Raw genomic sequence first — 12,719 nt, forward strand, 5'->3', positions numbered from 1 at the left:
CAGCCACTCTGGGCATCACGAAACGGCAGGTGAAAAATATCACTCTCGGTGGATGGGGCTCCGAGAGGCACCGGTGAGCACTGCTGAGAAAACCCCGGGCTCAAGCCCCCATGTCTGCCCTTTAGCCTTGGGCAAGATGCTGCACCTGGTCCCTGCCTCAGTTTCCCCATTTGCTCACCTCTGAAACACAACCTAGCGTGGCTATGAGATATTTAATGTGACTTTTAGAAGAAGGCTCTGTGGGAAGAGCCTCTCTCCACAAATGGAGCCTGCACAATTATGACACTTATTTATTGGGGTCACAGACCCTCGGTTCTCTTCCGCGGCAGCTCTGTTGCATTAATTGAGAGGGTGGAATTTGGGGGAAGTGCACCCAGAAACGTAATTCTCTGCAGACAAGGGGAATGCAAATCAGGAAAATCAGTAGACATCACAACTGGAATGAGAGAAGGCCAGAAAAGTGGTTCCTGTCTCGCTTCGGGCATGTTTAAGATGCTACGGAGACTTCTGGAGGCCAAGAGAAGTGGAGCCAAGCCGATTCTGTTCACACTGTCGCAGGCACCTGATGAGGCCAAAGAAATGGGAGCCGGGTGTGGGAAGTTAAGGAAGGATGTGAATGGAGAGCGGGTTGGCTGCCTCCATGCGCGCAGGCTCCCTTATTCTGGAATAACATGTCCCCTTTGTCGGGATTAGTTTAATCCAGTTCCCAAGTGGGTTAAGCTCAGACAGAGAAAGGCCGATTGGTTTGACAGGAGCTGTTCTGCACAAGCAGGGATACCAGTTCTTCCCGGCTGTAGGCTAGATAAATCCAAATGACTGTGCAGGACTCTGGCCCGGCAGCCCCCCAGTACCTTGCGCAATGGAATAGCTTGTAGCGGTGAGTTCCACGGGCCACGCTGTATTGCTCCCATTACCCACATTTTGAGGGATGCTCCTCTTCTTGGCCCCCTTTGCCCCACCGTTTTACCATTCAAAACAATTGACCCCACCCCACCAATGCAGAATCCTTGACTCCAATTTATAAATAGAATGTATGGGGGGGACAGAGGATAGATAGATAGAGGGGGTGTGTGGGGATAGATAGATAGATAGATAGATACAGGGAGTGTATGGAGATGGATGGATAGATAGATAGATAGATAGATGATAGAGGGGGCAGATGGGAATAGATAGATAGAGGGGGGTGGGATAGATAGAGGGGTTGTGTGGGGATGGATGGACAGAGTGGGTGGCTGGGGATGGATAAATGGACAGATAGAGGGGTTGTGTGGGGGTGGATGGATGGACAGACAGAGGGTGTGGGGGGTGGATGGATAGATGGGGGAACAGACAGGTGTAGGAGGGTGGATGGATAGATAGACAGGGGTGTGGGGGGTGGATGGATAGATGGGGGGGACGGACAGGTGTAGGGGGGTGGATGGATAGATAGACAGGGGGTGGGGGTGGATGGATAGATGGGGGGACGGACAGGTGTAGGGGGGTGGATGGATAGATAGATAGGGGTGTGGGGGGTGGATGGATAGATGGGGGGACGGACAGGTGTAGGGGTGTGGATGGATAGATAGACAGGGGTGTGGGGGTGGATGGACAGATGGGGGGACGGACAGGTGTAGGGGGGTGGATGGATAGATAGATAGGGGTGTGGGGGGTGGATGGATAGATGCAGGGGACAGACAGCTGGCTGGAAGGGGCATGTGAGGATTGATGGATGGGGGGGTCAGTAGCCAGAAGGGGTGGATGGGGTCCTGCAGGTAGCGCTAGGCTGGAGAGCTCCATGGGCCGGGCATTAGGGGCCAGACCATAACTCTGTCCCCCGCTCTACCCCCCGCAGGGCCATGGAGCTGGGGAACGGGACCGGCGTCTCCGAGTTCGTCCTGCTGGGCCTCGCCTCCCGCCCGGCTACACGCCGTCTGCTCTTCCCCCTCTCCCTGGGCATCTACCTGGCCACCCTGCTGGGCAACCTTCTGGTGTCCCTGCTGAGCCGCCAGGACCCCCGCCTGCGCCAGGCCCCCATGTATTTCTTCCTGGCCCACCTCTCGCTGGCCGACGTGGGCTTCACCACAGCTGCAGCCCCCACGGCACTGAGGACCCTGGCGTTCGGGAGCTGGGCGGTGCCGTACGCCGCCTGCCTGGCCCAGAGCTACGTCTTCATCACCTTCGGGGTGCTGGAGAACTTCCTGCTGGCCGTCATGGCCTACGACCGCTACCTGGCCGTCTGCTGCCTGCTCCGCTACACCGCTCTGATGAGCCCTGGGCGCCGCTGGGGGCTGGTGGGCGCCTCCGGGGGGCTGGCCCAGCTCCATGCCCTGTTGCACACCCTGCTCCTCGCCCGCCTGCCCTTCCCCGCCCGCCCCCGCCTCCGCCACTTCTTCTGCGACCTGCGCCAGCTCCTGGCCCTGGCCGGCGGGGACACCTGGCCCAACCACGCCGCCGTCTTGGCCGAGGGCAGCCTGGCCGTGCTGGGGCCGCTGCTCCTGGTGGCCGGCTCCTACGGGCGCATCGTGGCCACCCTGGCCCAGCTGCCCACCGCCAGGGGCTGGAGCCGGGCCCTCTCCACCTGCGGGGCCCACCTGGCCATGGTGGCCCTGTTCTATGGGACTGTCATCGGGCTTTTCATCCGGCCCGCCGGCCACTACGCCCCCTGGCAGGACATGGTGACCACCCTGCTCTACTCCACCGTCACTCCCCTCCTCAACCCCTTCATCTACAGCCTCCGCAACCAGGAGATGAGGGGGGCTCTCCGGCGGGTGCTGGGGAGGGGGGCGGCACCCCAGGGAGCCTAGCCCGGGCAGGAGAGGAGCCTGGCCCAAGGACACAGGGACAGTGAGGGCATGGGGCTAATGTGGCCGGCGGGGAGGTGGGAGGTTTGGTCCAGTGCCTCATGCCTGGGAGAGAGTGGGATCTGGTGGTTAGAACTGGGGAGCTGGGAGCCAGGACTCCTGGGTTCTCTCCCCGGCTCTGGGAGGGGAGTGGGGTCTAGTGGTTAGAGCTGGGGAGCTGGGAGCCAGGACTCCTGGGTTCTCTCCTCAGTTCTGGGAGGGGAGTGGGGTCTGGTGGTTAGAGCAGGGCGGGGTGGGGGGCCTGGGAGCCAGGACTCCTGGATTCTCTCCCTGGCTCTGGGTGGGGAGTGGGGTCTTAGTGAGTCAGAGCAGCGGGGCTGGAAGTCACAAGTCCTGGCCCCGAAAATGGAAGCAGCTGAATTGCTGCCGCCGATGAGAGCCACGGGCCCAATCCATTGTATTATCGCCCACCTCTCCCTGCTGCCGTGTAACAGAGCAATGGGCCCATCTAACCCGGTATCCCGTCTTCAAGTGGCTGCTGGCAGAGGAATGTGCAAAGCGTCCTCTGGTCACTTTCCCTCAAAGTCAGCAGGCTCATTTCCCTGGCAGGGGGCAGCCTGGGCTTCTCTGACTCTGGCTGTCCTGGGCACCCGCTCCTGTTTTAAGTCTTGTGGCAGAGAGTTCCGCAGGCCGCCGGTGACAATCAAATTTCTTTCGTTCCTCATTCGAATCTGTGGCTTTTCCTCCTCCACACGGGGCGGATAAAACCTGACGTTCTGGTCTGTGGGAAATGCTGACGTTCTGCAGCTTGATTTCGTATTTCGAACGCAGCCGAAAAGACGGAGCTGCCCCTGAGGTGAAAATCCTGAATAATGTTGATTGGCAGCCCATGGAAATGTGCCATTTCTGCAGTCACCGGCTTTCATTTCCATAAGGTAAATAAGTGTCAGCTCAATAAAGTTCGTTCATTTCCCATTGCGCAGCCTCGATTCAAATACTGTTATTAACAGTACAGCCGGGAGAGGAAGGATTCACTTTTTTAATTGCTCAGTGACGCTAACGAGCAAAATTGACAGCGGAGCGATTTCAGGATATTCCTTTGTCTGTCTTGACGTGATGTGCACGGTGTGTGGGTTGAGGACAACAAACTTTGATCTTTCGGAATCTCAGCCTCCCCTGTCATTAACTAATTAGTGTCTGACACCCCCCCCCCGCCCCCATCGTTTGGACACCCCAGCCAATTGCCCACAATGGTGGAAATGTACATCAATAAAAACTGGGGGGGGGGGCAGAGAGGAGCTAGCTGTGGGCAGGCGGGGGACTCGGGGAGGGCGTGGAGTGGGGGCAGGAAGGAGTGGAATGAGGGTGGGGCCTCAGGAAGGGGGCGGGGATGAGGGCGGGGCCTCAAAGGGAGGGGCAGAGTAGAGGCGGGGCCTCAGGACAACCAGGTGTGGAGCATCCCCACCAGGGAAAAATAAAACTCAGCCCCAATGGGATGGATTAATAAGGGAATCATGCGTCGGAGCAGAGAGGTGACTTGATTTGGATTCAGCTGGGATCCTAGAAGTCCCTGGGTCACATGCCCTGGGGGAAATTAATCCTTCCTGACCACTGCACTGCCCTGAAAAATGAGAGTGGATCCTGGTCACGGGCTTACTGGCGAGCTGCCAGGTTGATGCGGAGGCCAAGAGCTGGTCTCCCATGGCCCATGAAGAGAGAAGACAGCCTGAGGGACCCACAGGAGGGGGGTGAGCTAAATGGCAATTGAAGGGAAAAGACATGGCAGGGTAGAGCAAAGGCGTCACCTTGGTCCTGTTTTGGGGTCTCCCCTGGGCAGCGCTGGACAGTGGAGGGGGGCCCATTTTATCTCCCTCCCTCCTGCACGTGCCGGCTGGCGTCTCAGACAGCCCCACATCTTTCCAGGCTCCCTTATGCTCTTTCCCATCCCCAAAATCCTGTCTTAGCCTCTCCCATCAGGGAGCTTGAGCAAAACCGTGTGATGACCCCAACCCCCACTTCCAATCCCTACCTGCTGACGGGTCTCGGGTTTGAAATGTTGAGCCGTGGCGGGAAAACCCAGCCAAAGGGCCCTGAGCCATTCCGAGCCATGACATGCAACCTGCTGGCCGGCCCTGGCCAAGTCCCTGCCCCATCCCTTGCCTCAGTTTCCCCGCCCCCCTAGCTCCTCTTTGCTGCCTCTCACTACATGTCCGAGCAGTGACTATTCCCCCTCCCATGTCCTTCTACACTGGCCTGTCTGTCTATCTACCAGATCCCCATTGAGATCAGGGCCCCATTGTGCCAGGAGCTGCTCACACCCCGACTGAGATCAGGGCCCAATCATGCCAGGCACTGCACAGGCCCCAACACCCTCATGGAGGTGATTTCCCTTGGTGTCCGGAAGCGCAGAGACCCATCCTGAAATCCTGGGCCCAGTGCTGGGGGGACCCGGTTTCAAAAGAAGGTTGAAAATTGGAGCAGGGACAGAAGAGACACCAACATGATTCAAGTCCTGTAGAGCCCAACCCAACAGGACCCAGCGACAAGGGGTAGGTCCCGATGGGGCAAAAAACTGGACCAGCTCAGCTCACCTCAGCTCCCCTTCTCCTGTCCTGCCCCCACATTAAACTCTGTGGGGCAGGGCCAACGGCGCCAACTGAAAATAGGGGGGTATATTTGTATGGGGATCAGCCCTATTGACCCCAGCTGGGATCTGCCCCATTGACCCCAATGGAGCTACGGCCTATGGACCCCAGCTGGTATCTGCCCCATTGACCCCAATGGAGCTACGGCCCATTGACCCCAGCTGGGATCTTCCCCATTGACTCCAATGGAGCTACAGCCCATTGACCCCAGCTGGGATCTGCCCCATTGACTCCAGTGGAGCTACGGCCCATTGACCCCATCTGGGATCTGCCGCATTGACTCCAATGGAGCTATGGCCCATTGACCCCAGCTGGGATCTGCCCCATTGACTCCAATGGAGCTACAGCCCATTGACCCCAGCTGGGATCTGCCCCATTGACCCCAATGGAGCTACGGCCCATTGACCCCAGCTGGGATCTGCCCCATTGACCCCAATGGAGCTATGACCCATTGACCCCAGCTGGGATCTGCCCCATTGACTCCAATGGAGCTACGGCCCATTGACCCCAGCTGGGATCTGCCCCATTGACCCCAATGGAGCTACGGCCCATTGACCCCAGCTAGGATCTGCCCCATTGACCCCAATGGAGCTATGACCCATTGACCCCAGCTGGGATCTGCCCCATTGACCCCAATGGAGCTATGACCCATTGACCCCAGCTGGGATCTGCCCCATTGACTCCAATGGAGCTACAGCCCATTGTCCCCACCTGGGATCTGCCACATTTACTCTGTGACTATAGAAATGTTCACTAAGACTGGGAACCCCCTGGTCGGGGGAGACACGTCACCCAGAGTGAAACGCTCTGTCCCCACAAGAGGGGTCCTCCCCTGTCCAGCGAACATCGGGCGCCAAAGATCGGTGGATGTGAGCTCCCCTCATAGGCCTGGGGTCCCCAGCCAGTTAGCCCTACAGAACGCAGAGATCTCACGTATTACAGCACCTGTGGACCGTCTCTCATTTGTGCGTCTGTGACGCTGTATGGAATAGGGGTGACCCATTTACAATATTATTGAGACCAACATTACAAAATTGCAACGGCTTTTACCAGATACGCCATGTGAGGTATCAGCGGGAAAGGTAGGACTGGCTAACTATGATAATCACGGCTGTATGTGTGTATCATTAGTGTATTATGAGTTATAAATACGTGTGAGATATTCGTACATCCAACTTGTACTGTGTTTCTGGAGATTGGCACCAGCACAAGCCAGCCTGCTTGATGGCCTCTCAGCTGTACAATGAGGCCACTGAGAGAAGTCCAGGGCTACGCCTTGAGTCAGGCCGGTGGACAGAAACCTCTAAGGCCTTTCCATGCCATGTGCTGTGAAGCTTGTGTCTGGGACACAGGATGTGGACGCCACACGGCAAAGGATATGAAAAGGCAGCTGCATCCTCTCCATTTTGTCTTCAATCCTGCTCCTCACCTCTGGAGTCGCTTCTCTACAAACTGACGCTCTGAAGAAAGGACTGACTGACCCATCCTCGTGGTGGGTGTGTTCCAGAGAGACTTTACAATCCAGCAAACTCACCAGAGTTTAGAACCTGATATATAGACTTTGAAGTCATAGACTCCTAGACCTTAAGGTCAGAAGGGACCATCATGAGCATCTAGTCTGACCTCCTGCACAAAGCAGGCCACAGAATCTCACCCACCCGCTCCCGCAACAAACCCCTGACCTATTTCTGAGCTATTGAAGTCCTCAAATTGTGGTTTAAAGACTTCAAGGTGTTGAGAATCCTCCAGCAAGTGACCCATGACCCACGCTGCAGAGGAAGGTGAAAAAGACCCTGCTAATCTGCCCTGCAGGAAAATTCCTTCCTGACCCCAAATATGGCGATCAGCTAAACCCTGAGCACGTTGGCAAGGCTCACCAGCCAGCACCCAGGAAAGAATCCTCTCTTGGAACTCAGATCCCAACCCAGCTAATATCCCATCACAGACCATTGGGCATATTTACCGCTAATAGTCAAAGATCAATTAATTGCCAAAATTAGGCTCTCCCATCATACCATCCCTTCCATAAACTTATCAAGCTTAGTCTTAAAGCCAGTTAGGTCTTTTGCCCCCACTACTCCCCTTGGGAGGCTGGTCCAGAACTTCACTCCTCTAATGGTTAGAAACCTTCATCTAATGTCAAGCCTAAATTTCCTGATGGCCAGTTTATATCCATTTGTCTTTGTATTTATGTGATTGCTTTACCGTTTAACAACTCTCTTCTCATTCCTTCTTTCTGTTATAATAAACCTTTAGTTTTAGATGCTGAAGGATTGGCTGCAGCATGGTATTTTGGGTCAGATCCAACGTAATATTGACCTGAAAACATGGCTGGCCCTTTGGGGTCAGAAGAATGTTTCATTTAGTGAGCAGAGTTTTTAAATAACTTTGCACTATACTGGCCCCAGGTGCTGATTGGGAGCCAGTTTGTGACTGGTTGGTGAGTCTAACTTCACTATTACCCACCAGTCTGGGGAGTATCCTTGGCATTTTCAGGGAGGGCTATCCAGGGCACCAACAGCTCACAGAGTGTCTTTCACAGTGCAAATAACTCCCTCGTTTCTTTCTCCTGGTGAATAAATCTTTAGTCCCTTACAGGATTGGCAGCAAGTGCCATCTTTGCCATCCACCCCCTCGATCCCCACACACCCATCTATCTCTTTATTTACCTATCCCCATACCATCTATCTATCCATCCCCATCCACCCCCTCTATCTATCTATCTATCATCCCCATCCACCCCCTCTATCTATCTATCTATCTATCTATCTATCTATCTATCTATCTATCTATCCCCAGCCGCCCATCTATCTATCTATCTCAAGCCACCCCTTCTATCTAATCTATCTATCCCCATCTACCCTCTTTATCTATCTATCCCCAGTCACCCCCTCTATCTATCTATCTATCTATCTATCCCCAGCCACACACCCTTCTCTCTCTCTCTCTCTCTCTCTCTCTCTCTCTCTCCCCCATATACCCTGTGACATAACCCGGGGGTACAACCTAGCCTGCGTGACCGCCGAGTCCTCTTAAACTCTCCAGCCTGTCCTGTTTCACCTAAGGCCATGCCACTGACCAGCTGCAAGCCCCTTCAGGGGCTGTGATCACTCAGCCATCAACACCCAGGGACACCCCCAGCAGAGCTGCATGAACGCTTTCTTAGCCACTCATGAATTAGACACAGGGAGACCCCAGCCAATTTCCCCAGACCGCCCGCCTTGCGCCCCGTAGATGTCCCCTCTTATGCTGCTCAGGACCTTCCCTTGAACAGTGCAAGCTCATTCATTAGTTCACCCCCTCGTCAAAGGGAAGTGGACGCACATCCGCCTTTGTAATCGGAGCAGATTTCCCCAACCACTTGCAACAAACTCACTGGGCAGGATGAACCATTACACTGAGTTTATTAACTGCAGACGACTCGATGGTCAGGGATTATACGTGGTAGGCACAGAGGTCAAAATTGGTTACCTAGGAAATAAAAATAGACTCGCAGGCTAAATGTGAAACTTTATCAGACGAAGCAAGATTGGAATCAGCCGGCTCTTCTCCACCCGGGCCAGACAGCTCCCGGTTCTCAGTACACAGGCTGGATTCCCTTCCAGCCTGGGACCAATCTCCCCAGTTCAAAGGCTTTGTTGTCCGAGAGATAGTCCAGGTGATGCAGGAGGGGAGAGGCCCAGTGGTGAGGTTACGGACCCTCGTTTATACTTTCTCTCCAGGTGCTAGAAAGCTCCTGGCCATGACATGGGAGTCAGGCCACCCCCATGGGGTATGTGCCCCCTCTAAGGAGTTTCCAGGAGAGTGGATTCTTCTTGATGGGCCCTCAACACCTGCCCGGCCAATCGAGATGTAAATCCATCTTGTCCATGTGCTGCTCCTTTCGTGCCACTGAAAGGCCGGCTGTGGGTGTTCCCACTGGCCATGTATTTCAGTGACAAACACTCAGCAATACTTGCTAGCTCCCCTGCCAACAAGACCACGCACCAGCCAACAGGGTAGCAACGTTCAGCCGATCCTGACGTCTCAAACAATCCCTCGCGAGGCACGCATTGCACCAAACCCATCACAACCACATCACCAGGATGAATATGGGGGCTCCAGGGTGCTATTTTGAGGTACAGAGTGTCACAGGCCCCCCTCTGCAATTTTTCCCTGTCCTCTTTTTAAAGGTACACCCCAAAACTGGGCTTCAGTTACAATCACACCAGGGCCAAATACACATGGAAAATCACCTCTCTGCTCCAACTCCAGGTTCCCCTGGCAGAGGTGCCCGATTGGCCACGGTGCAGGTGGCTCTGCCCAGTCTCTGGGGGGGTGCACAGTTTACTGCCCTGGGAACAGCACTCAGTTCCCAGAGTCCCTCACCTCCAGCTGGGCCTGGAGACCCCCAGCAACCCTAAGCACCTGAACCAGCCTGGGTCCCGCCGAGGGAGTCGCACCTGCCGCTGACGAGGGCGAAGCGCCACGATCTCCCCCAAGGGCCTTTTGCTAACGAGCTCAGCTGGGAGACAGCTCCATTGGAACTCCGCAGACTAAAAGGCGAATTAACGGGGCCCCCGGAGAGCTCTGAGCTATCAGACCGGCACTGGAAAAAACAGAGCTAATGAGAGGAAGTTATCGCAGGGCGTCTGAGTAGGACAGAGATGTTGACGTAAGACAACCCAAAAAGATGACTCAACTAGACAGCTCAAATAGAAGACTCTAGAAAAATATGACTCAGGAAGAAGACAGCTCCAAAGGAAGACATCAGAAGAAAGTTACTAAAGAAGACGACAACAGAAGAAGAGGAAGGAAGACAGACTAACAGACGTACTGGAGCACACATCCGACGAAGTGGGTATTCACCCATGAAAGCTCATGCTCCAATACGTCTGTTAGTCTATAAGGTGCCACAGGACTTTTTGCTGCTTTTCAGGTAGAAATTGACTGAGAAAGACAACTCAAGAAAAGTATGGCTCAGAAAGACAACTCAAGAAGAGCATCCATCGAGGGGACTCAAAAAGAGGTTGACTCAAGAAAACAACTCAAAATTCAGCAATACCTTGTCAGCCTGTGGCCCCCAAAGCTCACTTTAGAGCCAGCCTCTAGACTGTACAGTGAAGTTCCTACACTCCATCTCCTGGGCGCTGGGGCGAGCCAAGTCCACCCAAGTAGCACCTACGTCCCCAGAGAGGCCACCATCCGGCTGATGGCGTTTCTCAGAGCCCCCTTCGTCTCATCATCCCTCAGGGTGTAGAAGACGGAGGGGTTGAGCATGGGGGTGACCACAGTGTACATGACAGCTGCCAGAGCATCCTTTTCGGCAGAGGAGCTGCATGAGGGCTGGAAGTAGTCCCAGATGATGGTGCTGTAGAAGACTGCTATGACAGCCAGGTGCGAGCCACCGGTTGAGAAGGTCTTGCGCTTGCCCTCAGGCGAAGGGACCTTGATGACGGCGGACACAATGGCGACGCAGGAAGATGAAAACCAGCGCCCCATTGACCACTAGGGCCTCCTCGGTGTGCACCACCAGGGCATTGAGCCTGGTGTCGGAGCAGGAGAGGGTCAGCAGGGGAAAGATGTCACAGAAGAAGTGGAGGACCTGGTTGGAGGCGTAGAAGGAGAGGCGGGATGCAGGTGTGCAGCAGGGAGTGGAGGTGAGACATCAGCCAGGAGGTGATGCTGAAGAAATATATCGGGGCCAGGCAATCGGCATTTTGGTCGCCCATGGGCAAGTCGGAGGAAGCCGGATGGGACCAGGTGCGGAGAAGAGCAGCCAGGACAAGGAGCCGGGCCTCGTTTTTCATTTGCGATACGATGAGACCCTCCAAACACACACACCTAGGACAAAGGGGGATGGGAGCCAGCCCAGGAACCGCCACTGTGTCAGAGGAAGACTTCACTGGGTATTGTTTAACCAGATTCAGAGCTTCCGAGCCTAGACAGGTCCACTGGGATCTCCTGCAAAACGCAGGCTGGGGCATGGCCCTGAGTGAATGCAGCAGCTCCCGTTGGGGAAAATGTCCCATAAGGGTGCTACCTTCTGGTTTTGGCAGTGGGTGCTCCTCTCCGCCCCCCCTTCATGCGAATGGTGGGCAGGGCCTCAGGGGAAGAGGCCGAGCAGGGGCAGGGCCTTGAGGAAAGAGGGCCAACGGGGGCAGGAGGAGAGTGGGTGGAGTTGAGGTGGGGCCACAGTCCGGTACCAGGGCTCACAAAAGATTAATCCATCCCTCCCCTCTATCCATCCATCCATCCGTCCATCCCTCCCCTCTATTCATCCATCCATCCATCCATCCCTCTCCACTATACATCCACCCATCCATCCGTCCCTCCCCACTATACATCCACCCATCCCTCCCCACTATTCATCCATCCATCCCTTCCCTCCCTCCCTCCATCCACCCACCCACCCCATCCAGCCTTCCTCCCCTCCCTCCATCCACCCATCCATCCCCTCTATCCATCCACCCATTTCTCCTCTTTATCAATCCACACCTCTCCCATCCATCCACCCACATGTATAGATCTCCCTATACACACCCCTCTTTATCTATCTGCAACCCCCACATCTAATCAATCTATCTGTCATCTCATAGACACTCCTCTTTCTCTGTCTATTTATCTATCCAACCCTATACACACCATCTAATCTAGCTATCTATCTATCCATCCATCCTCAGCCACCCCCTCTATCCATCCATCCCCAGCCACCCCCTCTATCTAGCTATCTATCCCCAGCCACCCCCTCTATCTAGCTATCCTGAGTTCTTCTCTTTTCAGTTCTGCTACTGATTTACTATGTGGCTTTTGATGGGTGTGTGGTGTTGTGTGACTGGGCAGTGTGTGTGTCTGTTTGTGTTCCCCTGCTGGAGGGGCTGAGCCGTGTGCTGTGTGTGTGTGTGTGTGTCCCTGCTGGAGGGGCTGAGCCGTGTATGTGTGTTAATGCTGTAACGGGGTGAATGATTCAGGAGTTAATCCGGGACATGTTCAGTCCACCACAAGGGTCCCACCCCGAAGGTGGGTCAAACCCCAGCTCTGCCAGCAGGGCCTGAGCACAAGACCCCGGCAAATTGCAGCCACCTCTGGGGAGCAGCGCGGAGGCTGTTAACGGAAGGGCCAAGGACAGCAGGGGCCCTGCGTGAGATTGAAATGGGGCTTTCAAAACCACAGCGTCCTCCTGCATTAGCCCCCTGCCCCACGGCGCACCCCAATGCTCGGCCCCGACTGCCAGCGGAGAGCGCCCCCTGCCCAGCCCTCTGCCCCACGGCAGCCCCCAGCGCCCCCCAGCCCCCTGCCCTGACTGCCAGCAGAG

The 12,719-nt window shown here is 55.4% G+C and overlaps 1 protein-coding gene and 1 pseudogene across 1 annotated transcript; one reads left to right on the forward strand and one right to left on the reverse strand.

The window, feature by feature from the left end:
- Positions 1-483: 483 nt before the first annotated feature.
- On the forward strand, positions 484-2,783 carry LOC115641703 (olfactory receptor 1E5-like). Its single transcript, XM_030545033.1, has 2 exons — positions 484-590; positions 1,832-2,783. Exons 1-2 carry the CDS (start codon positions 484-486, stop codon positions 2,781-2,783), a joined length of 1,059 nt encoding a protein of 352 aa, XP_030400893.1.
- Positions 2,784-10,585: 7,802 nt separating this feature from the next.
- Positions 10,586-11,214, reverse strand: LOC115641704 (annotated as a pseudogene).
- Between the last annotated feature and the right edge of the window lie 1,505 nt (positions 11,215-12,719).

The sequence above is a fragment of the Gopherus evgoodei genome, unplaced genomic scaffold, assembly GCF_007399415.2.
Source record: "Gopherus evgoodei ecotype Sinaloan lineage unplaced genomic scaffold, rGopEvg1_v1.p scaffold_35_arrow_ctg1, whole genome shotgun sequence".
In the NCBI taxonomy this organism is placed as follows: Eukaryota; Metazoa; Chordata; order Testudines; family Testudinidae; genus Gopherus; species Gopherus evgoodei.

Excerpts from the sequence above, each read along its gene's own strand:
- LOC115641703 (XM_030545033.1), top strand. The coding sequence starts at position 484 with ATGTTTAAGATGCTACGGAGACTTCTGGAGGCCAAGAGAAGTGGAGCC. Across the intron at positions 591-1,831 it reads GCCAAAGAAATGGGAGCCGG|GGCCATGGAGCTGGGGAACG; the intron begins GTGTGGGAAGTT and ends TACCCCCCGCAG.